Source organism: Lutjanus erythropterus, chromosome 1 (genome assembly GCF_056507025.1).
Source record: "Lutjanus erythropterus isolate fLutEry1 chromosome 1, fLutEry1.hap2, whole genome shotgun sequence".
NCBI lineage: Eukaryota > Metazoa > Chordata > Actinopteri > Lutjaniformes > Lutjanidae > Lutjanus > Lutjanus erythropterus.
In genome coordinates, this window is record NC_139317.1 from 22,297,005 (window position 1) to 22,323,433 (window position 26,429).

The 26,429-nt window shown below is 39.3% G+C and overlaps 1 protein-coding gene across 2 annotated transcripts in view; it reads right to left on the reverse strand.

Moving 5' to 3' along the window:
* The window catches only part of sbf2 (SET binding factor 2), a 142,020-nt gene that overhangs the window by 52,007 nt on the left and 63,584 nt on the right, over window positions 1-26,429 (reverse strand). For both annotated transcript variants that reach the window (XM_084716965.1, XM_084716974.1), the window contains 11 exons: window positions 25,076-25,181; window positions 19,976-20,108; window positions 17,809-17,917; window positions 17,339-17,452; window positions 15,974-16,051; window positions 15,583-15,696; window positions 14,594-14,722; window positions 13,729-13,827; window positions 13,369-13,573; window positions 12,110-12,219; window positions 11,207-11,356 (listed from right to left, as the gene is read on the reverse strand). In XM_084716965.1, coding sequence (XP_084573091.1) covers window positions 11,207-11,356; window positions 12,110-12,219; window positions 13,369-13,573; window positions 13,729-13,827; window positions 14,594-14,722; window positions 15,583-15,696; window positions 15,974-16,051; window positions 17,339-17,452; window positions 17,809-17,917; window positions 19,976-20,108; window positions 25,076-25,181 — 1,347 coding nt within the window. The remainder of the gene's footprint in view (window positions 1-11,206; window positions 11,357-12,109; window positions 12,220-13,368; window positions 13,574-13,728; window positions 13,828-14,593; window positions 14,723-15,582; window positions 15,697-15,973; window positions 16,052-17,338; window positions 17,453-17,808; window positions 17,918-19,975; window positions 20,109-25,075; window positions 25,182-26,429) is intronic.

Consider the following 26,429-nt stretch of genomic DNA (forward strand, 5'->3'; position numbering starts at 1 on the left):
GTTGCCAAACCACCAATCAGTGACCTCTGAGGAACTACTGACAGGTATGGGCGTGTCTTAGGTGTGATGAGAGTAAGAAGCAGCTGTTCATTCGAACACTCCTAAAGAGGTTAGCATTAATGCTGCTACAATGTCGGTTATATCAGAGCTGAAGAGTATTTCTTCATGGAGATGGCACGAAGGCTTTCCTTGAGTTTTTTCCTCGAAAAAAGATTCTGCAAGAGTTTGACTATGTCATGTAGTTTATTGATCTGATTTGATTTTATTTGATCTGCCTGGCTGAAGTTAATTGATGATCGATGGTTATACGCTGATGGTTCATCCAATCACCTGCCAAGAAATTTTCCAAAATGCCCTTTTCCAAACAGTTAGCAAGAAGATTTTTCAGATGGTTCTATATAACAAACATCTGGTGCATCAGGTTACATGACTGATGCGCTGCTGTAAATTGGCGGTGATGTGATCTGGGAAGAACACCAGGGGGCAAAGAATCTATCCTCAGCAAACGTAACTTCCTGTTACATAAAGACACAGTGTCCTGTTGAATGTCAGGCAATGCTAAAAAAAAAAAAGTTCTGCAAGAAACACTCCACATTTGAGACATATGCTTTCAATAGACTTATATAATCCCTGCCTTGACACAATAGTCAGAGCACTGCAGTGCTCAATTTATTGGTAATTTTATGTTTTACATTCTTGAACTAGATTGCCATGCAAGTCTCACTGAAGAAAACTGCAAGGCAATGCACAAAATCCAGTCAATTTGGCCATAAAATGCTGTGTCCATTTATCAAGAAGCCACGACCAGCCAGAAAGCAAATTTAATTCTCTTTTTCATATTGTTTTTTAAATCAGGGAATAGTTGAAAACGTTCCCTCTGACATTTACGCACCATGCCAGAGCGTCTTTGTGTTTGCAATCGTTTCAGGTCAAAGAGGCAGTGCTTAATGGTGCTTTCAAGAGAATAGTATTACGATGAATAGTACATTAAGAGGTTTAGGACGAGGGACTTAGGGGCCCAAACAAAACTTTTCTTGCAGAGATCACAGAGAATGATGAGAACAGGAGAATAAGAGAAAAGGACGCAAGTTGAACTCAAAAGTACTTAATTCTCAGGAAATTGGTACTTATCTCTGTTGAGCTTTGTTGGGATCTATTTGTTGAACTCTGTAAATGAGAATGGCCAGAGGAAACTTGATTTAAGACCATGTACAAACAACAACACTGGTTCTGACCTGGTGCCGCACCTCATGACCCTCAGCGGGACCTCATACACAGAAAACGTGTAAATAAAGCAGATTTTCTTTTACAAGTTTGTGACTGAGTTTTTCTAAAACTGCACATACTATCAGAATAATCTGGCAGTAGAGATGGGTAGAAGAATTTGCACTTTCTGATGGTGGTCTGTAATGAGGGGCCTCTGTTACTACTATTCCTCTTAAAAAAAAAAACCCACACACACAAGAATGTACGGAGGGGAGAAAATGTAAAACACAAGTTCCAAAGCCACACATGAAAGCCTGGCCCCCCCGTCGACTAAGCAACATAGTTTCTGTTTTATTTTTCTTGTCGCTAGTGTTTTTCTTTGCAGTTATTTGGGCTGTGGTAAAATGTTCCAGCTTGGAGCGGCACCAAATCATTGTTTACCGGCACCCTTAACAATGCCGCAGGTCGCAGGAGTTCATGGACCCCAGTCAAAACAGAATAACAAGTGGAAATGCACAGGCAGAAAAAAGTGTGAATAATTAGCAAAGCAGCATTATTCAAACGAAAAGAGTGAAGTCCAGCAATGCGCGTCATAGGCTCTTTGTAACAGAAACTTGTGACGACAGACATTTCTCAGCTCTGAGAAGGGCCCGGTCATGCTGCAGATGAAGAAAATGTCACAAGTTTTGCCCAGAAGTTGCTTCAACACGTCATGGTTTAGTTAAACCATCCTTATTATCGCTATAAAGCTTCTCTTTGATCTCCTGTAAGCAGACAGAGAGGCTAAGTGACAGATAAGCAGCGTAATCTACAGCAGGTCTGTGTTAAGGCTGAATGAAAAATGAAAACTTTGGAGCAGCAGCATCACATAAGGAACTGGACAAATGTGAGGATATTGTTTTAGGCCACAATCATTGTCACAGAGCTGAATAGATCCACATGGTGCAGGATGGAGGAAAATATGTTAGCTTATTTGGTATTTCAAGAATGGAGTGATAGGAGGGTGCTGTGTATCCCCACATTTCTGTTTACGAGGACACCCTGCCGCCTTCCTTTCCTCCAATTATTTACTCCATGTCTCACTATTTTTCCCATTAAAGCAGCTGGAACTATGATGGGCATGATGACTAACACAGCTATTCAATTGTAGACACGTATACCGCGAGCATAAAACAAGAATCATGACCATGTGACAGAAACACTGGAGGATGTGAACAAACAGCAGCTTCCTGTGTATTCAGGAGACATTTGCACTTTCCAGGGAAGCTGTGAAATTAACTGACACGTATGGAACGCTTTTATGAGACATCAAACATTCTAAACTCAGTGGCGTTTACTGTTAACTGCAGCTTGAATCACTATTATACAACACTTAATTTTGACAAAGTAAGTTTATTGCACAAGAGACATTCCATGAGTGCCGATATAGTTAATCACAATTGTAATAACGGTAAAATTAACACCACAATGTCTAACAGGTAGAGACCACAGAATCATCAGTATTGATTCAGGGCTTATTATTGTGGGATCACTGTTACACATTTTTTAATCTGACAAAGTACACAGAGTAGGATACAAAAACAGCAGTTTTAACAGTTTTGACCTACTAATCAGGGAAAATACCAGCACTGAGGGGCATAAGTGTTACTATGATTATGAATTGATTTGTATTATTTTATACATGCTAAAATCACATATCTGCTATCATAAAATCCTGCACCAAAGTGTGCTTTGAAACAGACCGAGACTATCCTTTTCAAGTGGGCTCAAAAAAATAAACATGAACATGTAGTCTGTTAAGAAGACCTAGCTGAATACAGTCTTGAGACAGGGATCCATCTGGAATACTAAAGGAGAGCTACTGCGGTTACATGTAGACTTACACAAATTAACTAGTTAACTTTAGTGGGCAGGAAAGTATTGATGTTTTGCTTGGCTACAGCCCAGTCCAGTTGCAGAACTGTTTGTGTTGGCAGAGCCAAATAAATGATTAAATAAACAAACCAATTAATAAACAAACCAATTATAATCTGTTAACTAATAAATGGCGTATTGAAAATCATTGTATAAAAGCAATATCAGTGATAATACTAATTTTAAGAGGAAGGGAATAAGCCACATAGTTGACCTGTGTGCTGTCCAACTGAGCAACAAACAGGAGATTCCACAGCAAAAGAATGAAATCTGACTAACACAGATGTTTACCTGGCCATACTGGTGGACATCCTGGAGAAACAGTTATGTGATCATGGGAATGATACCCAGTGCTGATTCCCAGTGACCGTGTGACACAAGACAGTCCATCAAGGCCACTAAGGCAGACAGGGGCCATGTTCTCACAGCAAGAGACTAATTTATGATCTAAATAATGTAAAAATGTGATGAAGACATCTTTTAACTATTAAAAGAGATGTTCAAAGTGACTAAAGTGTAACAGGCAGCCTTTAGACTCCATGTGGGGGACAGAGGGGACAGAATCAGTTGGTAGGCGCTCCATTTTATCAGCTCACAGTTCAGTGCTCTTGGAGCCTTTTTCACACATAGTTCACAGTAAATTACTGGGATAACCTGTCTAGCACCAACAGTGATTTTCACGACTCACACATGGGCTTCATTTAAGAACATTTCAGTCTTGCGCTTTTACATGTCATACACATGTCATGAACAATGCTGGAGTAGGGGGGCAAGGGACAGTCCAGCAGAAAGTGGTACTCAATGTCTCTCATACTTAATGCGAATATCTCTCTGGTGTCTTTCTGTCCTCTTTCAGTATGCAAAGTCACTTCAATGTATATTGACGAGAGCAACACACATATGAATACATGGACCAGCAAAGATGTACTGATCAATCAGCCCGTGACCAAAATCTGTGTCAAGATATGTCTGACTCTGTGCCAGTCAAATTTACACACTTGGTTCATGTCATGGGCACACTGACACTGTGGTGCCCACACTGGCAGCTGCGGTGGCACTGCTACTGCCAGTCTTTCTACACTGAGTTTGTAGAAGAATTATGAAGAGAAGAGAAGAAGTAACCAGAGAGCCGTCAGAAATTTAACCTCGTTTAGAGAGAGACCGAGAGAAAGAAAAAGAGAGAGCACTAAAAAAATACTGCCCTTTATCCATGTGTGTGACATATTCTACAGCGTATATATTTTACAGATACAGACATTAAGACTGTAGTGAAAGGTGTGACGCTGCTGATATAATGTTGATATGATACAATTATTAAAAGATCATTTTCACTACCCATTTTTTTGCTGAGAACTATGCATCGTGGAAAAAATAGCTGAGATGCACAATTTCTAGGTGACGATTTGCTGCAGCTACACATCAGACGCATGTGAGCCAAGTTGCCAATAATAAGATAAACAGCAGAGATAGGGAAAAGATATGGAGAAATACAGGAGAGGACATGAGCAGAGAGGGCAAGAAAACATGGGAGACAAGGAGAGACACGTGGAGAACATGGTGGAGAAAAAGGTGGAGAGGTTGAGAGAAAGGAGGACAAGACAGTAATTTGGAATACTTTTGGGGAAAATGTAGAAGTTATTTAATACTCAGTGCTTGATTATGACCATGCAATTTAATTAAAACAAACAAACAATAGCTAGAATAAAATGTTTGTGTATATTGTCAAGTATAATTCTTAGACAGAAAGAAATGAGAATCTGCCAACATTGGGATCAGACGGTCAGACATTTAAAAAAAAATCAGACTCGGCCAAGAAAATTGCAATAGGTACATCTCTCTCTAGTGTGGGAAGTGTGTGTGCTTGCTCCATGTGAAAGCATCTTTCATCAGGCAGACATAACCTTTTATGTGCTTATTCCTGTATTGTTACTGCTTCCATTTACAACACAGCCATACATGCAGTTTCTTGAGATGGGAAAATGACAGTACAGATTTCCCTGAACATCATTCCTATGTGATGCCTTGCAAGGAAACATTCTTGAATATTTCAGGGATGGACTGCATGTGTGAATTAGACAGGACAGTCAGATACTTTCCAAGAACATCTGTGTGTAACGTGTGTTCTCACACAATGTTCCACATCAGACAGTCAAGCTCAGGATCATGCGGAACTCATGGACTCCATGCTGCTGTGGCCACTTCCCATGGACCCCCCATCCTAATCCCCTCTCACAGTAAACTGCCATTCAGAGTGTGTTTTTGAGCGCCGTGCATTGTGAGGCCCTGGGCCATGAGAGAGCAGAGCACAGAGGGCTCATAATCCTATCTGACAGGAAATGGTTGGGATGCCAGGATCCATCCACAGCAGGACTCATTCCCTCACATGGCTTGCGCAACGTTTACTTCTAAAAGCTGGAGCACTGACCAGTGCACACACGCACACACACAAAAACAAATAAATGTGCAATTAACCCAAATACCTTAATGAGGGTCGTTACAGTGTGTGATTAATGGCAGAGAAACAACAGAGATAAGGATTACACCAGATGTTAAAACAGGAAAAATGCGTCACTGTAAACTTGTTCCGGCCATCAACACATCCCAGAGGATGTATCAACATTTTTTCTACATTACAACAAAATGTTAATTAAGAAAAACAAAGTACTGACAAGGTAGAGTAGACCTGATTCTAATGTGCTAACCTTTGACCTTTTGTACATGTCTGTATTACACAAAGCTACCCCTGTGAACTTTTCCAAGAAAAACAGTCATTGCAAACAGGCAACATAACTATCACTTTGCCTGAAGTCAACAGTTGAATGATAACTGATGTAATTGACCTTGTAATGACGATGTCACGGCAAATCAATGTGTCACATCAACATATATGCCAGAAATCCTAATGAGGCAACATGGTGTCATTGTACAAAGACCAAGCAACATTTTTTAAGAATAAGTCACTTTGGCTTTGTTAGGCACTGAGGAAGGATCTTTTACACACACTGGCAGTAATATCATTTTGGGGTTCTTACGTGGCTGGGCGTTGACAGAAAGGGCAGCATGCAGAATATGAAAGTAATTACTGGCCCAGCAATTTACTATTTATATTCCTTTCACAGCTCATCTGAGACAAATCCCTCCCAACCAAGCTGAGACCAAGAAATCAAAGCCAGGAACAAATGCCTGGCTCACATCTTGAAGCTAGAGAAGAAAAGACAAACAATGCACAGTAAAATATAAAAACAAAACAACAAAAAACCAAACAAGAGCCACAAAAGTGCACTCCACATAAAAACTCTTCTCCATGTGTGAAATTATTACTTTTTTCCCCTCATGTGTGGCTGTGAATCATTCGCTTTTCAGCAGCATGTCAGAGGAAATCTAGGGAGTCTTCACATAAGCATAACTATATGGTGATGACATAATATCATACTATCTTTTATATTAAACTTGTTAAAATATGTGTTAAAATATGTACCATTGTTTTTTTAAGTGAAGTACAACCCCAATTCCAAAAAAGATGGGACACTATGTAAAACACAAATAAAAACAGAACGCACTCAGTCACCAGCATGGATGGGGTGAGGGTCATCACTTTGTGAAAAGCTGTCTGGGCAAATAGTCCAACAGTTTAAGGACATTGTTTCTCAACAGGAACACTTCATCTACAAATGCAAGTTAAGGCTCTACCATGCAAAGTGAAAGACATATACCAGCAACATCCAGAAACACAGTGGAAAAGTGTGCTGTGGTTTGACGAGTCCATATTTCAAATTGTTTTTCAGAAATCATGGACATCGTGACCTCCGGGCTTAAGCGGAAAAGGACCATCCAGATTGTTTCCAGCACTAACTTCAGAAGTCAGCGTCTGTGATGGTATGAGGGTGTGTTAGTGCTCACGGCATCATGGGTAACCGTCACATCTGTGAAGGCCCCATTAATGCTGAAAGGTACATACAGGTTTTAGAGTCACATATGCTGCCATCCAGACAACGTCTTTTTCAGGGACATCCCTGCTTATTTCAGCAAGACAATGTCAAGACTAGGCTGTCAAAGTTAACGCGTTACTAATGCGACAGGGGAGCGTGTGTATGAAGTGCTGACCGATATAAAAACTTTATTGATGATCAGTCTTGATGTTACTGGGCTGTTCTGTGGTTTAAACACTACAGATTAAAATATCTCTCACTGACAGTGAAACCGACAGACGCTTGTCTCCTCCACAAAACGTGTCACTGCACTGCATTATTATTATCATGATGAAGAGTGCAGACTGTCTCTCCTCTTCATCTCCTCAGTGTGTGTCGGTGTGCAGTTTGTTGTCTGCTATGGTGTAAAACATCCTCACTGATGTAAACTGTCAAAGTGACACTGATGTAAATGATCCTGCTGCCTTAATACAAAAACATGAATATTGCATAAAAACGTTTCGTCATTATATAGACCGAGCTGAATAAAGGTGAGGATTTTTCTCCTCAGAGCACACTATTTTATTAAAGAAATTAACTATTATTAACAATAATAATACTATAGAAATAAACAGATACATATAAATAGCAACTTTTTCCTAAAATACTGCTGGTTCTGTGGTGTTGGAAGTTTAAATCTGAAGCCTGCAGTGCGCCATAGAAGCTTCAATTGACTTTTCTATTGAAGCTTTTAGTGCGTTATGGCCTTAATGTTAAATTTAGCAGGTCAATATGCCCATCTGATGGACTGATGGGTTTGTCATCTTATTATTTGAACCTTTTTTTTTTGGTTAATGTATTTGATTTAATAAAGTTACATTTGAATTACACTTTAAACACTTGAAAAATATCCCTTTAAGGTACATTTTTAACGAATAAAAAATGTGCGTTTAATTTGCAATTAATCACAATTAACTATAGACAGTCATACGATTAAATATTTTAATCGATTGACAGCACTAGTCAAGACACATTCAGCATGTAGTACAACAGTGTGGCTCCGCTAACGTCATAACGTTCCTGGCTGATAGTGTAAAAAGTATTCACAATGCATTTCATGTTTGTCTCGCAAAAGCAATTATTTACACAAAATATCATTACATGCTTGCCGCTGCTGCCTTTTGAGAAAATGAAGTACATCCATAGACGTACGACAGAACTAGACAGGACTGACGCACTTGTGGTATTGCAGCGAAAAATTCCCAAGCAGCCCAAAAATCCCTTTCCCCCACAGGCTACCATTATAAAAGAGACTTTTGTAAAACTGTTGACAGGACCCCTTGAAACATGGAGTTTTTACATTTGTAAAACTTTCCTCAAGCCAAAAAAATAAATGAATAAATAAAATAAAAAATTTAAAGTACTGGTATAGTGCTGTTTTTTGATTCAGCTAATCATAATTTACAATGTGGTTAGGCATGTAAAAGAAATGCCTGTAATTGATATCTTATTTTGCCTTATTATTTTTTCTGTTTACATATACTATTTCTCTCTTTTAGGTGAGTTTTTTAAAATGTAGAAGCCCAAGTCCAGGTGCGTTTCTACCTCACCTGTACATAAATATGTAGATTTTAGTCTATATGAAAAATCAGACAAGACAAATCTCTCTGATTTTGTATTATACTAGTATGAACAGATAAAATCAAAACAGCAAATGTCCCCCCAAAATGAGTTCACCAAAATAGGTTCTAAACCTCTTTACAACTCATGAGGTACAAATTACATCTATATTGTTCCAGATGTGCAAGACAGTTACCTGTTTTATGGAATCTATCATTGATAAAATAAGGACTGCAGAAGTATGACCAAATATGCATTTCATATTCTTCTCCCTGAAGCAGATTTTTGCATTGTTAATCATTTTGTGTTAAAACTTATTTCATGCCCAGCTTTGGAACAAAAAACAAACAAACAAACAAACATAAAACGGATCACTCATCTGTTCCAACAAAAGCTAACACATCAGGATCTCATTTTCACACAAAAAAAGACACAACGGCTGTCTGGTTATCAGCTGTGTCCACAATAATGGGATATAGAGACAGTACAAACAGTACTTTGCATCAAATTATAATTCAAGTCTCAACTAAAGATGGTGATATTATCTTGACATCTTTACACTTTTTGGCTTCTCAACACATACATGCCACCGACAAAAGTACTGTCGAAGCAGCACATATTTCATCTCTGCACCTGGAAATCAAGACAGACATTATGCAGCACAGAACAGATGATGCAACACAGTTTTCTTTTCACGGCTTCCTGCGTGCGTACGAAGACATAAATAACTAAATTTGCAAATCAGTAGCCTTCTTAGGAGGACATTATATTGGCTAAAGTAATCAATGTTGCACTTGGCCTCATTTTGTCCCGTTGCATAATTGTGGAGCAAATGACACGTCAAATGACCTTGCATGTCCCAGGCCCAGGCAGATGGTGGGATTAATTGGCTTTTTATCATTTGTGGGGAAAAAGAATGACTGGAATCTTAAGTCACTCCATAAAAGCTGCACTCTGTGAGGACTGCTTAAAATTATTAAAATCCCTGTAAAGGGCTGATTCAAGGCAGTAAAACATGAGGAACTACCAATAAAGACCCGGCTGCTCTGGTTGAGTGAAGCCTCACTGACTCTTTATGAGCTGCACAAAAACACATTACTTACTCACTCTGACAAGTAGCCGAGGCATGAGGGCACCAGAAGGAGACAAACATACTATCTGATAAACAATGATCTAAATCGTTGGGACTCAGACTTACAACATTCTGCCAGACTATGGTAAACACAGACTTAAAGATGGAAATAAAGAAAAAGGATGGTGAAGAAGGACACGTGCATGCTACTGACCCACTTATAGGTTGCTTTTGGTAAATCAGAACCAATTACAACTTATAAACTATGTTATTTGGGTATAGCACTAAAACATTCACATATTAAATCAGATGTGTGCTACTGGACTGTGACCTTTGGCATCAATTTTAGGTACTGCTTTGTTCAGAATCTGGGTATGAAAAATATCGTTCCATCAAAACTTTGGTAAATTCCCTATTTTTTTTTCTCCTCAGATCAGTTTTAGTCGGATCTGTTGAGCAGGCCTAAAATAAAGACATCTGCTGACCTTTGCTGTGGTCTGCTGGCCCAGACATTTTATTGAATTAATCTTTCAACAATAGTCATATTATATTATATTCTAGTGTTATCATAACAATAACACAATAAGTCTGAAATTAGATTCAAATTCATGGTTTGCGTAACCACCCTGTACCCCAACAGTGAAGGTCAAATTCCAGTTTGGAGCAGAATGAACATTTTTTTTAAAAAATGCACACAAAGTTTTTAACCTGCTGTTCTATCAACTGATCACAATAATTAAACTCATTTCATTCAAGGGTAAAACCTCAGACAGGAGTTTGTTGACTTCCCGCTATATATCAGAGTTACTGCGGACTGATGCAATCTCACTGAATGTTGCATTATGTACAGTGTGGGGTCAGTAACAGACTGCAGTATACGGTTTTCAGCCTGAATATTTCTTTTATAGTACCTTTTGAACTTTCTGGAGCCCAAGACGACATCGTCAAATAGACTTTTTGGTCTGACCAGCAGTGCGAAACCCAAAGCTGATCACGTACACACTGCAGAAGCTAGAACCAGCGAATGGAGTGATTTAAACCAGTGTTTCTCAAACTTTTTATACTGCGCACAACTTCAGAAAATATTGACATCCCTAAGAACCACTACTGCTGTGGACATTTACTTTACTGGTGCTTCTTAAATAACCACTAGCTCATGTGCTCAATTCACTGTCGTCCACTTTATTTTGAACACGGCTGCTCGAAATATTCTCCTCGTGGTCTGCACTTCTCTTCTTCATCGTTTATGTTTGGAGCAATGATTGTGGTGTTTTCGCACCATCTGTTTTCAGTCACTACATTTCACCTCTACTTGCTATCTTGCCAATGCAGTTTAACTCGTACTTATAAAATTGATTACTAGAATTTAACTTCAGTAAATATGCCTCCATGGCTGCTTTAAGTATTGTTATTCATCTTTCCTATCAGTTTACAATTAAGAGATGCAGCAGAAAGGGGTGACTGAGTCATCTGTTTTGTGACTGACCTGGAGAGCACAGTTCATCATACGAATGATGTAGTCAAACTGTTGGTGGTCCAATATGGCGCGATTTTGCTGGACGTGAAGACTCAGTTCTTCAGTCAAACACTGGCGAGCTGCTTTGCCTTTTAGTGCTCGCAGTGCAGCCGGCAGCGTCTGTGAGGAGAAAGATTGACAAACAGAAAAATAGAAAGTGACTGACCTGACAGGAGAGCTTGATTACAGAAAGAGACGATCAACAACTTGTGATGGGAAACAACTTTGTTTCTGAGATTTAAAAAAAATTTTTTAGAAAGCAGACCCTTGTTTTATGAAATATTGTTAAGTGATGTAATTTAATTTTGTTATCCGTTTACTGCCTACAGCAACATAATGTACCAACACAGTGCTTTTACCTAATTCGACCTGCTGTGCGGTTAATGTGTTCAAACTGACCATTTGGCAGTGAAGGATTTACAGGCTCACAGGGGGTTGAGGGGCTACAAGCTATGCATTCTTACATTTGCGAAGAGATGCAGACGTGGATTATATAACTCATATATGTAACCAGTGGGATACATTAAGTAACTGGCAACCATCCCATTTGATACACATACATGAGGCCACAACGAAGGAAAATTTGAGCTGACATCTTTGTATAGTCTGGATGGTTGCGGAGGCAAACACAAGAGACAGGAACATGGGCTATAGATATCCGCATGGATTCAGATTAAAGATTTGATTACAGGCCCCATCTATTTCTGAGTGTGTGTGTGTGTGTGTATGTGTGCCAGCTGGGAGATACTGGTGTCAGGGGTATCATGACGAAGGTGAGGAGAGATCTACAGCTCCACAAAAGGAAGATGCCTCCAGTTAATGAGCTTGTTTAAAGGTTGACTGGCTCCCTTGATGAAAGACATTGTGCATCACCTTTTCAGTCTCCAGGGTCTTGTTGTCAAAGATGAAGGAAATGCAGCTCCGCACCACCTCCAGCCGGCGAGCGCTGTTGAACACGGACGCCGTCTTGCCCATAATGGACACTGGAATACAACAGAAAGACAGATTAGGTGAGGAATCACTTCAGGTTTAAACCACAGCTGCTGCAAATTATTCAGATTTCCTGGATCTCCTTTCCTCATTAAAGGGGGCTATTTCAACTATTTATTCAAATAGTCATAAACTTAGCTTAACTCCATTAAAGCTACCTCGGAGGCAGATTTTAAACAGGTTATTTTAGGATATATGTGGGATGAGATTTTGAAAAGGGTGCTTAGATACCCTACCTGTGCAAAACACAGTTTCATTCAGAGCAGGATCCGACACCACAGCCACTACACCAAAACTCAGCTTGCACAAATATAAGGCGATGCGGTGTCTCCACGCTGTGACTGATGTCAACCAACCCCAACAAATCACATGCATATGTTCTGGCTTTGCCCCTCTAAGGCATTTGACAAAAATCTTACTACTACTGTTCTGCTATTGACTTAATCTTTCTTCCTCTAAAAAAAAATACGATAGCATTCACAACTCTGTTGGTCAGGAGACTGATGTTAAAATATAAATCTCCAAGTCCACCTACCCTTACACACTGGATCAGAGGTGTGCTATACATGAGATATGCTTCTCTTAAATTAAAAAAAGTTCAGACTAACCAGGTCTGGTTCTTCTATCAAATTTGAAGTATCTGGAACCCCCTTATTTTTACATTGCAAGTGCACTGTCTTCAGACTTTGGTAGTGGTTTTTAAATTTTTTTTTAATCTATTAATTTATTAAATTAATTAGGTCAGCTTGCTGTTGATCTTACTCATTATGATTTAATGCTTTACATATGTTTATCTTTATTATGGCTGTTTATTGGGAATTTTCTTTGTATTTTGGAGGGAGGTATGTATGAGGTATGAGGAGGGTAGATGGAGTTCTGCTAACAGTTGTGTGTTAACTGAGTAACTGTTAATTGATTTTCATTACATGACGATAAAGCAAAGTGCAAAGTTTGAAAAAAACAAAAAACAAAACAGTCGCTGCAAACATCAGTGCATTTTCATATGTCATAGATGAATTTTGTAGTTACCAGTCACTGTGGGAGAGATTTAATAAACCAATCCCTGTAGGTATGTAAAGTGAATGCTCATAGCATCACAGCAGTATGCATTGTACATTACGGCAGACTAAAGTTGGCCATACCAACAGGTGGTCCGGCAGGTACAACACACTTCTTCTCAGGTCGTGTAGATGGAGGTGTGCTGCTGTGTTTTGCCACGCCCTCCTGCACCAACTTCTCCACTTTTTCGTCATCCAGTAGGGGGAAGGGTACCTGGTGCACCCGCAGGTGGGATCCCTCTGATGGCCGAGGCACTTTCTGGAATGCCATGTGGGGGTTTGGGTTCTCCTGCAGAACACACGTGTATTAATAGGATACAGAGCTGTATATACAGTAGATATACAGCAAAACATATGTGGAGCATGCTAAAACGTCTGCGCTTTATGGTACAACACCAGTACAACAGATGAGATGGAGTTGTAGTTATCTGCATGAAGTCTTACATTTCTGTACAGCTGCTCAGAGAGTTCCCTGATGTGCTTCTGCAGCTTGGCCGGGCTGACCTCTTCTTCCTTAAAGCTGTCAATGTCTAAGGCCACCAGCTACAAAACGCACAATCAACAAACACAAAAACACAAAACAGCATTATTTAAGGGAAAATTTGGTACTTTTCATGTGTATGTCCCATCATTGATGATGGTAAATGTAGTTACTGAAACAAAATTTTTCTCAGAATGTGTTTTACTGCACAGAGAAAGATGAGTTTGCTGCTGAAAAATCTGTTGTTCTTCCTTCATCCAATGATGTTACAATGATGCTGATGTCATGGAAGGTCTACAAGCTATTTCAGCTTGGAATTTAGTCTCCACCTCTAGGTAGCCAGAGGGCCACACTAGCTAATAATTTTGTTAGCTAACATTATGTTTTGGTCAATAAAGTAATAGCTATAATCTAGGTTGGTAATATATGTCAACAGGGGCATGAATATTGTGTACAATGCATCCTGGTACATGTAGGCACTGCCAGCTCAGCTCTGCAAGCAGGAGAACTCAGCTTTCTTTCTTAAAGTAGCTTGTATTATGGAATCAACTGCTTCAGTTGACAAAATTTCCCATCAACACTGATTGCACATTCACATGAAAAGCTTAATTTACCCTATTTAACTATTAAAGGGCTGGATCATCTACTTGAATACAATCTGATGAACAGTGTTCCTGCAGCACAGTCGGTCATTAGTGATAATGAGCTTATTAAACAGATTGAGTGTTGTCATTTTAGTGTAAAAAATGTTTATGAACTTCACTACTTAATGCTATAAAGTGAAGGGTAATAAACTTCAGCTGCAAGTGAAGCATCATGGTACAGTACCTCATCAAAGAGATCGCAGGCTCGATAAGGCGGACCTCTCTCTGAGACGAAGCCAGCGAAGGCCATGCCATCCAAAACCTTGGTCAGAAAATCATTCTCAATGAGGCCCCGCTGGCCCAGGAAGGCAGTCTGGATAATGTCAGAATTAGAGCAGTTACAACCCCACACAGATGGGAGAAATGTAATCTTGTTCATATGGACATACTGTACTGCAGAGTGAAAAACAAGCATAGTGATCACAGCCATTTTTAGAATAAGATTACAAAATCTCCAACAAATATCTCTGCAAGGGGGCCTGAGACCAGCATCTTTTATTGTTGAAATCATGGATAAGTTCTTCAGCATGTACAAAAAGGGGAATAAATCTAGTCATAAATGACTACATGCAAATGAATTTAATTTACTTTACACATAATTATTTGTGCTTGTGGGTAGAGAGGAGATAAAACACAGTTCACTCAAGCCTTCCCCAGTCAGCGATTCCAGGCGAATAAGCAGAGCGTTTGTTTATAATGTGATCCATGTGGGGTACTTTGAGGATGATGTGCTGAGGGGTTACCACGGAGACACCACAGACACGAACAAACAAAATCCCCGGCACAAAACAAAAATGTAAACCTAATACGTTTCATATGGCTCATTGCCGGGCTTTGCCCAAGGTTACCGGATTGTGTCCGGAGCTTGCATAAACAAAAGGATAGCATCACAGAAGAGTCATGGAGCCTCTACAACACATTTAAAACAACATGCGTACTCACACAAACACACACACTATGCACCCCTGACAGGTTTATCTGTCAGGTCTTTACATGTAATTCCACCCTCAGTGCTGGACTCCAGCTAAAAACATTCTTGGCAGATTAAAAGAACAAAGTGTTTTCTGTGGAGGAATTGCTAAAGGAGTTTAATCTAAGGTCGCATATCGGAAAATGAGGTTTTTGCAAAATTTGGACTACTGCACTGGTAATTCCATTCTGTCGTAATCTTACCTTGTGAAAGTGAATTACAGGTTCAGAATGGATGCGGATGAGCTGCAGACAAGACCTGTAGCCCTGGAAGAGTTGTGCAAACAGCCTGAGAAAGACGGCCCTCACCTCCTTGTCCTGAAACATGCACACAGACAAACATGACTCATCAACCAGCTATGCCACTAATGCAGTCTGATAAGTTAATTATGCATCACGCATGTTATTTGTCTTTAAGGTAATGGGTTACCGTCAGTTAGTGCCCTCGCGCTAAACTTTTAATGATAACAGACTGTCTGATGAGGGCAATCATGTCCTCCTCATGTGGGAGGAGGAGGAGGACATCACTCCTCACAATGAGACAGCCTGAGGATCATAAATGAATAAAGGGCATGTGATCATGAGGCTGACTTACCAACAACTTGAGGTTGGAGGGTGCAGTGCGAGGCGGAGGGAAAGCATTGTCTGCTATCTCCAGATCAGGGTGCAGAACCTAAGAAGAAAACATTTATTGGTTTTCATGCAGCAGACGCTCCTATCTACAACACCCTTCAGGTGCAACAACAACATGAGTGAATGTTCCTCGTGCATGATAAGTAGCCAGATAATACAGCAATCCATGAAAAAGTGTCACATGATTTAATTATGTAAGTAAAGAAAGAACTTTAAGCTTTTAGCATGTTTGAGGGCAACAATCACAATATTACTTTTTGAAGTGGGGTTGTATGAGTTATCCATACTCATTGTATTACACCTATACCCCCAATTTGGAGAAGCAATAAAGGTACTGTAGCTAGGAAGCTGAGCAATGAACTGCTGTGAATAGGATCTGCTGCAAAAGGTATTTCAGCCACCCTAAAAAAGGGCCACATGCAAAAATCATTGTAAGTTAAAGTGTAAGCTATATTTAGAATATTTTCACCTCTTTACCTACCTCAGACAGCCTTTTCTGATAGAAACAACTGTTATATAAGCCCAGCTCTGCTTCCTCTGATGCCACCAAACTCCTCTGGCAAAACAGTAATTTTAACTCACAGAAGATAAGAGTTGTTGACTGGTTAGTTTATGTTATTGTGTGACTTCAGTGTTTTAAAGGGTTAGTTCAGATTCACTGAAATCACAATAACTCAAACAGAATAACTGATCGAGGCAGCTGTACACCAGCAACTGCTGTAATCTGTGAGGTAAAATTACTGATTTGCCAATGGACTCTGGTGGCTTTGGAGAGAGTAATATTTGTCTTCTATAATGTCAGTTTCCCGTCAGAAAACGCAGTCTGACAGCAAGTTAAAAAAGTGAAAATATTCTAAATATAGGATGCACTTGAACTGATTTCTTTAAGTGGACCTTTTTAGGTGACTGAAATACAGTTGGCTGCTGACCCTGTCTACAGCAGTGCACTGCTTAGCCTCCTACACCGTCAGTCCTCTTTGCTTCTCCAAACTGTGAACTGCCATCTACTATAGATAATACACTGACTATGGATAAGTACCTCATACAAACCTACATAAAAAAATCAAAACTATCCCTTTTATAAGTACCTTGTGTGTTTGTCTGTGTGTAAGATGGACTGACAAACACGCACACAGATGCTAAACAAGGACATGCTGTGATTTGTCTATTTGGTGTTCAATGTTGAATTAATTATTGAATTTTGTCTTGCTCATTTCAAATGCCAACATAGTCATAGTTTAAATAATCAAGTTGTGTAAGTGTGTGTGTGTGTGTGTGTGTGTGTGTGTGTGTGTGTGTGTGTGTGTGTGTGTGTGTGTGTATTTACCAGGGACAGGGCTGTCTGTGTTAAGTGTAACACAGGTTCAGGGAGCAGGGACAAATGGATACACTCGGGAATCTTTATGGTTCCTCCGTCCAGGTCAGCAATAATAACATCCAACTGTGAAACACACATAACGCACAGACAGGTCAGGTGGTTTGATTGCAGCTGGAGGGAGTACTGTGAGGAACAACACGCACATCTGACAAGGTTCAGCCGAAACCACCTAAATAAACATCTTGTTGAAGGGCAAAATACTTAATCTTCGTGTCTAAAAACTTCCTGAAACCAAAGGGCTTTTTAAATCAAAACTCTCCTTGTCAGTAGAAAGAACGTGTCCTAAAATGTCACAAGGCATCATCACTTTCAATACATCAAAACAAACTCTGAAAGACATATTTCTTAATGATTTACAGGTGTTTGAAAGCATGCAACTAAGAGGGAGCTCAGGATGCCTGTGACACATCTGCACTCACCAGATCCTGGATTTCACTTTGAAACATGGAGTGCACTCCAATGATGAAGGGAGTGGGCGAGCTCAACACCTCCAGCAGCCGCGAAGGCAGAATAGGGATGTATGGGTAACTGAACACACAAGAGGGAATGCACAAATGTCCAACAAGATAAGGAAGACAGAATTACACAATTAATAGGAAACCTAAAATATACTTCACTGCAGGGAAGTGATGTGTTTAAGTGTACACAATTATGAAACTGGACCTCAATTGAGTAAACACACTTTAACTTATAAGAGAGCAGTTAAAGACAGAAACTGCAAGTGGAATTCACTGAGTCTTCATAAATTTTGCAACAATATCATTTACAAGCTTTAGAAATTTTTGCATCATGATCATCTACAAGAAACTTGGGCATGGACAAAATAATATGTGTAATATACGTATGTAGAAGAAAATGTTGAGACAGAAAGAATCAGTAATGAGTGAACAACTAACAAATAGATGTGAATAGCTCTTTTTACATGGAGATTGGCAATACTGATGTAACAAAGGCTTGTCATTACGCCAGCTTGGCCTTTCTACACTGGACTAAACAATGCCACAATAAAGTACCCTGTGACTACATTTACACAAAGCTTCCCTCTTACATTCATTTAATCACCCTCTTGAAAAGGTCAGTGTTGTGTCATTTGTGGATATCCAAAAAATTGTTGATATCAAATTCTGTCATAATATTTAAGAGTTGTCGTATTTCTCCCTCTACACCAGTCTCGCAAACTGTTGGCTAGTTGGTTTGTTTACAGCACAGAGATGACTGTAAACAGAGGACATGTGTCACCATTTGAGACGCATATTCTGAAAGTGTTGTATACATCTTCAAAGAATGCTCCAAAAACCAGAATAATGCCAGCATATCCCTCATGTCATAATCAGAACATGCTCCATTCAAAATAAGGCCAAATTCAGAATATCCAACCATAATATACTGTTTATACGACCTGTATGAAATTCAGAATCTCTCCTTCTCTGCTGTGACACAGCTGACAATTATATGCATTAAGTATGTAATTTCAAAAACACAATCACAAACAGCAGTGAATGTGTAACACAACAGCATTGTGTCACATGCTGCCAGCTCACACTTGTACACAGACATTGATTTGGCTCTGTTACTACCTCCACTGGTGGATCAGAGGCAGAATAAAAATGCCTCCCATTGTGTGTTTTATACAGACTAGCAAGGCGGAATGACAGCACAACGGTCCCCCCTTGAACAGGCTATGTAAAAGGCGCTGATGGTTCAACGAGAGAGCATTGTGAAGCGCTTTGTCTAGCTCTGTAGCAAAGCCCCAATTCCACCACATTTCATCTGATTGTTTTCTTCCTTTCTTTTGAGACATTCCTCATCCCTCATATAGAATCTATAGTCCCGATCAACACCCACACCACACCATCCTTTTAACATATGCATGTTGTCACTTATAGTCGTATAGGCCTTAATCATGAAGACATTTTGATCTATCACAGGAGGAAATAACAGGGTGCTGATGTTGTGCATGCTGGCTCACTGTCACAGCTTACTGGGACACCAAAATAGAACAGAGCTGTTGTTCGTATTATTAACATCTGTGCTTTTCTACAATGACACAATGTCTACTGTGACCAATGCCTGTTGTCTCAATGTATGTGTGTTATATTTTGTCAGCCTCTGTTTTATCACCTGTTTTGTTGTGTCATGTTATGTCTTACCAGATCAATAAATGGAGACTGAACTGCTGGTATTTTGAAGTTTGGTGCAGTCATGTTGTGGTTTGTAATGTCTACAAATTTTATGCCAGGGTGAAAAATTTTGTCTCCTAAATTTCCCTCTAAAGTTAGTTTCAAAAGTATCTTTGTTGAAAAAAGGGAACAAAGTTAATCACAGTACAAGTGAAAGGCACTTCTAAGAGAAGTGATATCAGAAAGAGAGTGGAAAATTTTGAAGTTACTTAATATACAAGGTTATGCAAGGTCAAATTTTGTGATCTTAAAGGGTAATCTTATCCAGAAGATATACCTGTTTTTTAAACTGAACACAATGATGAACAAAGTTAATCATCAGTCAAATCACAAGCTGTGGAAGTCATGACACTGGCCACAGTGTTAGTGGAAAGTCACATGAGAATCTGTCCCGCTGCACACTTACCTGTATTTAAGAGGAAACATGAGGGCTTCCAGGGCGCGGCACGCCTCTCCCAGCCTCTGGTAACTGGTGGAGTGAAACAAAACCTTGTGTTCTGTCAGAACCGCACAAAACAGGCTAAGAACATTTTGGATTCCTGGAACAAGAAAACAACAGAGAACGAAATGAATGAGGTATTTGTTGGAATGTGACGGCCACATTGTTCCAGATCATTCATCAAACATTCGTGGCTATTTGTGGACTCAGATTAGAACACACAATATTCATTTGGGAGTTGTGTTCATATCCATAACAGCTTCAAGACGGATTACAGCAATTCAAAACACACTATATTCTGTAGAATTGTGGCAGAGTTATGCACTGCAGCCATAACAATCTTAATACACAGTACAAGGTTGATGTGCTGGATGGCAATGGTTGTGCACTGGTGTGTTAATCTCACTTTGGTGTGATACGAAGCAAGATTAATGGGTTAGCAATGTATAAGTCTGCAACTAACAATTATTTTAACTGTTGATTAATTTGTTTTTATTGTCAAGATTATTCGATTAGTTGTTTGGTCTATAAAATGACAAAATGGTAAAAATGTCGATCACGGTTTCTAAAAGCCCCAGACAAACTCCTGTTAGAGGAGTAAAGAAAATAGATAATATTCACATTAAAGAACCTGGAAAATTTTGACTTTGAATTTACATGAACTGTTTATTCAATTATTAAAATAGTTGGTGATTAATTAAATAACCAATTGCAGCACTAGCAATGTCTGTTGACCTTAAAACCAGGGCTTTCAATGTCATGCAGGAGGCTCTCTTTTAACATGGCTTATCACCATGGGAACTTATGCTAAACACATACCCACCTCCATAGGAAGTTATGTTCAGAGTTTCAGCTGTAAAAAATTATTTTCCTGACGATATTGTGTATGGGAGATACAGATTCTCAGCTGAAGGGATACATTATGTAGGTCTATGCAAACTTGCTGATCTGTATGTTAGTTAGAGTTAATGCCACTAATGGAAGCCATGTAATGTAATTACAGCAGCTCAAACTGCATGCATCACGTTGCCATGAGACTCTACATGCATTCAGTTGGTGATGCGGAGAATCATTTTTTCTTGTTTGCTTCAGGTCATATGAAAAAAATGATGAAGCAACTAAGGACTTACAATCAGAGCTGCAACAATTAATAGATGAATAAATCCTAAGAAAATTAGTTGACAATTATTTAGCAAAAGGTCAAACAATTTGTAGTTCCAGCTGCTTTTTTGTTATTTATGAGCATTAATGAGTAAATGAAGAGTCTTTGATTGGTTGGACAAAAGAAACAATTTGAAGACATCACTTTGGGGTCTGGGAAGTTGTGTTGAACGTTTTTCGCATTCTGTTTTACATTTTATTAACTAAACAATTATTTGTAAAAATAATAGCTTAATCAATAATGAAAATAATTGTTAGTTGCAGCCCTACTCTGAATGATGTCTTTATGTTTAATCTTTATTTGCTGCCAAGTCAATTTTGCACTGCTGGTGCCTCAGAGAATATTCAATCAAAAAAAATCATTTGATTTGGTCAAAAACTACAAGCATTTCCACATGTCCTTCATTATGGGACAGTGTCAGACTTAAATGCACTTTCTGAGTTTAATGTTTAAATATTCTCTAAAAAGTTTTAATCTAATGTGCAATTGCCTGTTATAAATAAACATCAAGCATTGAGAATGCATTTAGTCAGTAGGTAATGTCCTGCCAGCATTCCTCTCTTGCTTTATTTGCAGAAACAAAGTTGCTTTTTGTTGTGATATAATTTTTTTTACATTTTTATAGATCTCCATTATAACAACCTGTTCTTTTTGACTGAAGTAAATGGCATGTGATCGACCCATTTTGAGCAGAAGGGTCAAATGACAACTCAATGCCCCATTTTATGTGAATGTGCACACAGCCTAATGAAGAAAGCCTGGGTTAACAAAGCAATAATAGTGATACCCATTATCTCTGACTGGGATCGTAAGGTTTGCCATCCCAGCTAACACACACACACACACACACACAAAAAAAGCCTGGCTATGTCAAACTTGCTTCGTAGTACACCCCACTGTCATGTTGGTACCTCAGCAGCACCAAAAAGGCTGAGCTGTGTCTGTTCTTTGGTCAGGAGAAAGCCTGAAAAAATATGATAACTTAATTCATTTCAGAAGAGACCATCACTTTGTCTGCAGCCTCACTGGTTTATTGAATAAACTGACTATACAGTGTGTCTTTGTCTTTGTTAGGTGAGAACTGCGCTGTCTTTTTCTTTTCAACAGCACTGGACAAATTCATGTAGGCATGCATACTGAACTAACCCTACACTAGAGCAATATGAAAGAAATTCAGAGTGAAAAGAGCGGTTTAAAGTAAATTGCTGCAAAAATGATTTTGCTCCAGCAGCATCCCTCACATTTGTTAATTTGCAGCATTAGTGCACTTCTCCATCACAAATTTAGTTTGGTTTAGCTGTCTCAAAGGTTTAATCTCAATTAAAAGAGCTAAGGAGTGGATTACAGCAACTGTAATAATATCAGTTCAATATCAGAATCACTGCACCACTGCCTCTTCAAGCCATGTAGACTGCTGGCCTGTGATAAAAAAGACAAAAACAAACAAACAAAACATTTCCACACCCAAATGAGACAGTTTATCTTCAAAGCTGAATATAAATCTATAGGAAAACTCATCTCTGAAAAACAAAAGGAAATAACACACTCTCATACAGTATAAATAATATTTCAAATACCAATGTGACAATCTGGAAGAATTCTAAGTTTACAGTTCCTGTTATTGTTTCCTATCAAGCAACTGACAGACCAATTCATCACACATTGGAGTGATAAAGACAGAGGAACACTGGCAGACATGTATCCGTGCCACTGGGGGCGCTGGGTCTGGAGGTTTGGCCGCCCGAGTGGAGCATTTCAGTGATAAACAGGAAACTGAACATGAGCCTCAACAAAATCTGAGTTCTGTAAAAATCAAATGTCTCCAGCTGTCTCATCTTTTTTAGACACAGTGGGTCCAAGTGTTATTTTTGGTAGCACCTTTTTATATTAAGAATGCACCTCCGGTTTCATAACACCTCAGATTCAGGTGTTTACTTATCTTATGGAAACAGCGACACACTTCCGAGTCCTAAATAAGAAGTGACAGCAACATCCCCGGACAACAGAAGAGACAAAGGCAACAAACAACAAACAACAGGGCTGTTGATGGCCAGTTTTATCTCACTCCGGGGGGATGTACTTCCTGTGCAGGGTGACATGTCTAACACACATTCCTCTCTGGTGACTCAAGTGACCTGTGCACAGAGCGATGTGCCGACCTGCCTGCCTGCACAGCTACTAGCCAATCCTTAAATGGACATGAGGATGACTTAATAAGTGGAAACGATGCACTTGTTCTCTCTACTGAAGCAGATCAGCTGACTTGCGATATTTACCTTCCTGTCAGCATGCAGAGAAGTCAGTTTTAAGAGCGGAAGAATGATTAACTAAGCCAACGTCTAAATGTCACTTTCACTCTGTATGGTGTGTGACTTTAACCTCAATCAGAGGTTGCTGCATACATTCGTCCTGCTACACAATCAGAAAAAAATACTGCATTAATAGTTAAGCAAAGTGGGATTAAGGACAAAGCAAATTATTACAATGATCTGCGACTTATTCTACAACAGCAGGAGGACTGACAACACAGTGGTAACTGCACACTTTGCTCCTCTATGATAAGGGGAGAGACTGAGCCTTTAAATTTCTAAAGTCCTTCATCGAACCTCTCTGCAGAGTGCATTAAGGATCAGTCAGACAAACATTTCTTGTTTGTCTTGTTACTCACAGCACGACAGCACTTTCTTCTTTTTACACGACTATAACCTTAATAATTTTACCATTTTAACAGTAATGTCACAGATTCAGCACCCTTCAAACACACATTAATTGTGGCCCTGTGACTGCTTAGAGGACAAACAGCACTGCATATTGTACTGTACTGATTAATGGAAACAAATGGCTCAGGAAGACTGACAGGCCATGGCTGGGTATTATATAAAGATTGTTTTGTGTATCCAGATTGGCTACAAATGCATGACTTCCACATAACCCTGATCACATGTGTATCGTGCAAGTACCCCCCATGTGCATATTCACCACTTTATCCAAACAAACAAAAGATGGTGTGAATACACTCAGGAAATAAAATCCACTCTGTCTTGAAGCACATTCTTCTAATCAAATGAGGCTAAATGAGGGCCAACTTTCCATTGCAAATCAAATTTCAGGTGAATAATATTTAATTTCACTCTCAACTCTCACAGCTGTATGCCTAGAGTTACAAAAGGTGAACTGAGGCTGATTCTTCTAGAATAGTTTGAAAGTCTAAAAATATAATGAACAATAGCTCAGTTTTTGATTTTTTGCAAACTGCGATTTTTAAAGGCTGAGGAAAGTGATAGGTACACTCCCTGAACACAGCTGAACTGTGTTCAGAGTGAGGCATGTTGTATCTTTAATAAAACACGTATGGCCTGTGTAAATCGGTAACGTGAAACCACCAAACTGCATCAAATCTTCATCATGTGCTTGTTCTAGCCCAGACTAAATTACGGAAATCTGATGGGACAAAACCACCATAATCTCGCCTCAGACAGAAGATCTTAATGGTTCACTGCTAAAGTCTCCTAATTGTTCAAGTCCTATAGCGCTGTAGTTTATCATCATGTGATTAGCAAAGTAGAACTGAGCCTCTAAAAATCTGATAAGTATCAGGACTAAATGAATGTAAAATATGTCACAAACATTAAGCTGCTAAGACTAATATGATTAAAAGGAATGTTCTTAGAGCGCCAACTATCAGATTGTAACAACCAACAACCCAAAATGTCTTAAAACCTAAATGGGATATTTTGTAAACGTGACAACTCGCAGGAAGAATCTATTCATTTGAGAAATTCTACGGCTGGATGTTAATAACAAATATATGACACAACACAGAGTCACTAGCAAGTCACACTCTGACTAAGTATCTTCCTGTCTCATGATTGCTGGTTTGTAGTTATCAAAGTGCCTGAACCCACCCAGCTGCTGAAAGAGCAGAGCAACACTTTTGCATGTGACAGGCAATGTGTCGTTCAGAGGCGTCTGGATGAGCTGCCGGTCTCCTGCTCCCAGGCTAAACAGCTTCTGTAAAGGAAAACAAAAAGCAGCAAAGGTCAGAAAACAGTCATGGAAAATTTCTATAGCCATCGTGTCTGCAGGGTCAAGTTATACAACAGACAGTCATCCATTAAGATTTATAGCCCAGTGTTCTGTGGCTGTATCAAATAAAGAAGATGCATGCTATTCAGCGCAACACAGATGCTGCAGCTGCAGCGCCATCTGAATAAGTTTGCTTGTCACAGACCAAAGAAAACCTCAATTACATGGTCGCCAAAATATAACTGGCACAGCTGCAGCAATATCACACACTCCATGCATTAAGAAAATATAATAAAACATATTCCCGTAGTGTGTGTCTGCTGCTGAAATGTGCATTTAACGGAGTCAAACTGATGACGCAACAGCTGTGGTTTGGATATCAAAGTCTTTAAAAAAGTTTTTGATTCAGATTATTGGGTACTGGGGTGTGAAAGTGATTGTGGAGGTATTAAAGGACCAGTATGGATAATTTAATAGCATCTAGCAGTGCAAACACCTTGTCTCACTCTCCCCCTTCCAAGTGTGCAGGAGAACCCACAGTAGCCGTGATACTCAAAAACATGAAAGGCCGTATCTAGTTGGGCTGGTCAATGTCTACCAAATCGACATATATATCCACAGTGAAACATCATGATAGACAATAATATCGTTGCAGTGTTTAAAATGGTCTTCATTTCCCCACCACATGTCCGTAACTTACTTTGAAAGAAAAAAAAAAAGTAATAAATCTATAAATCTTAGGTAGTGGAGAGGTAGCGCAATGAACAGCAGCAACAGCTTCTTTTAATTTTCTCTCCCACATGTCAAGCAACAACTTTATTGCAACTCTGAGGGGACACACCATCTCAAATACAGAAGGCATTTAAACTACAATGTTATGAGGGTAGAGGGCTCAGTGGTTGATGATGGTCTGCCATCACAATGGATGATAGCTATCGTCCATTGACCCAACCCCAGTATCTAGAGCCAGCGTTTGGTTTGGTTTGGTTTGCTCTGGGCTACTGTAGAAATAAGGCAGTGCAATGTGGCAGGCCTCTGTATGTAGAACTAGCTCATTTTATGAAAACAAACACAAAAATTCTTATTTCCAGATAATTATACACTAATGAAAATATACTTATGAATATTTCATTAGTTTTCTGCCATTATCTGCCAATAAATATCTGTAAATCTTACACACTGGACCCTGGAGATGCTAAAAGTGAAGTGAAAGTGAAGTGAAAAATCAAAGGT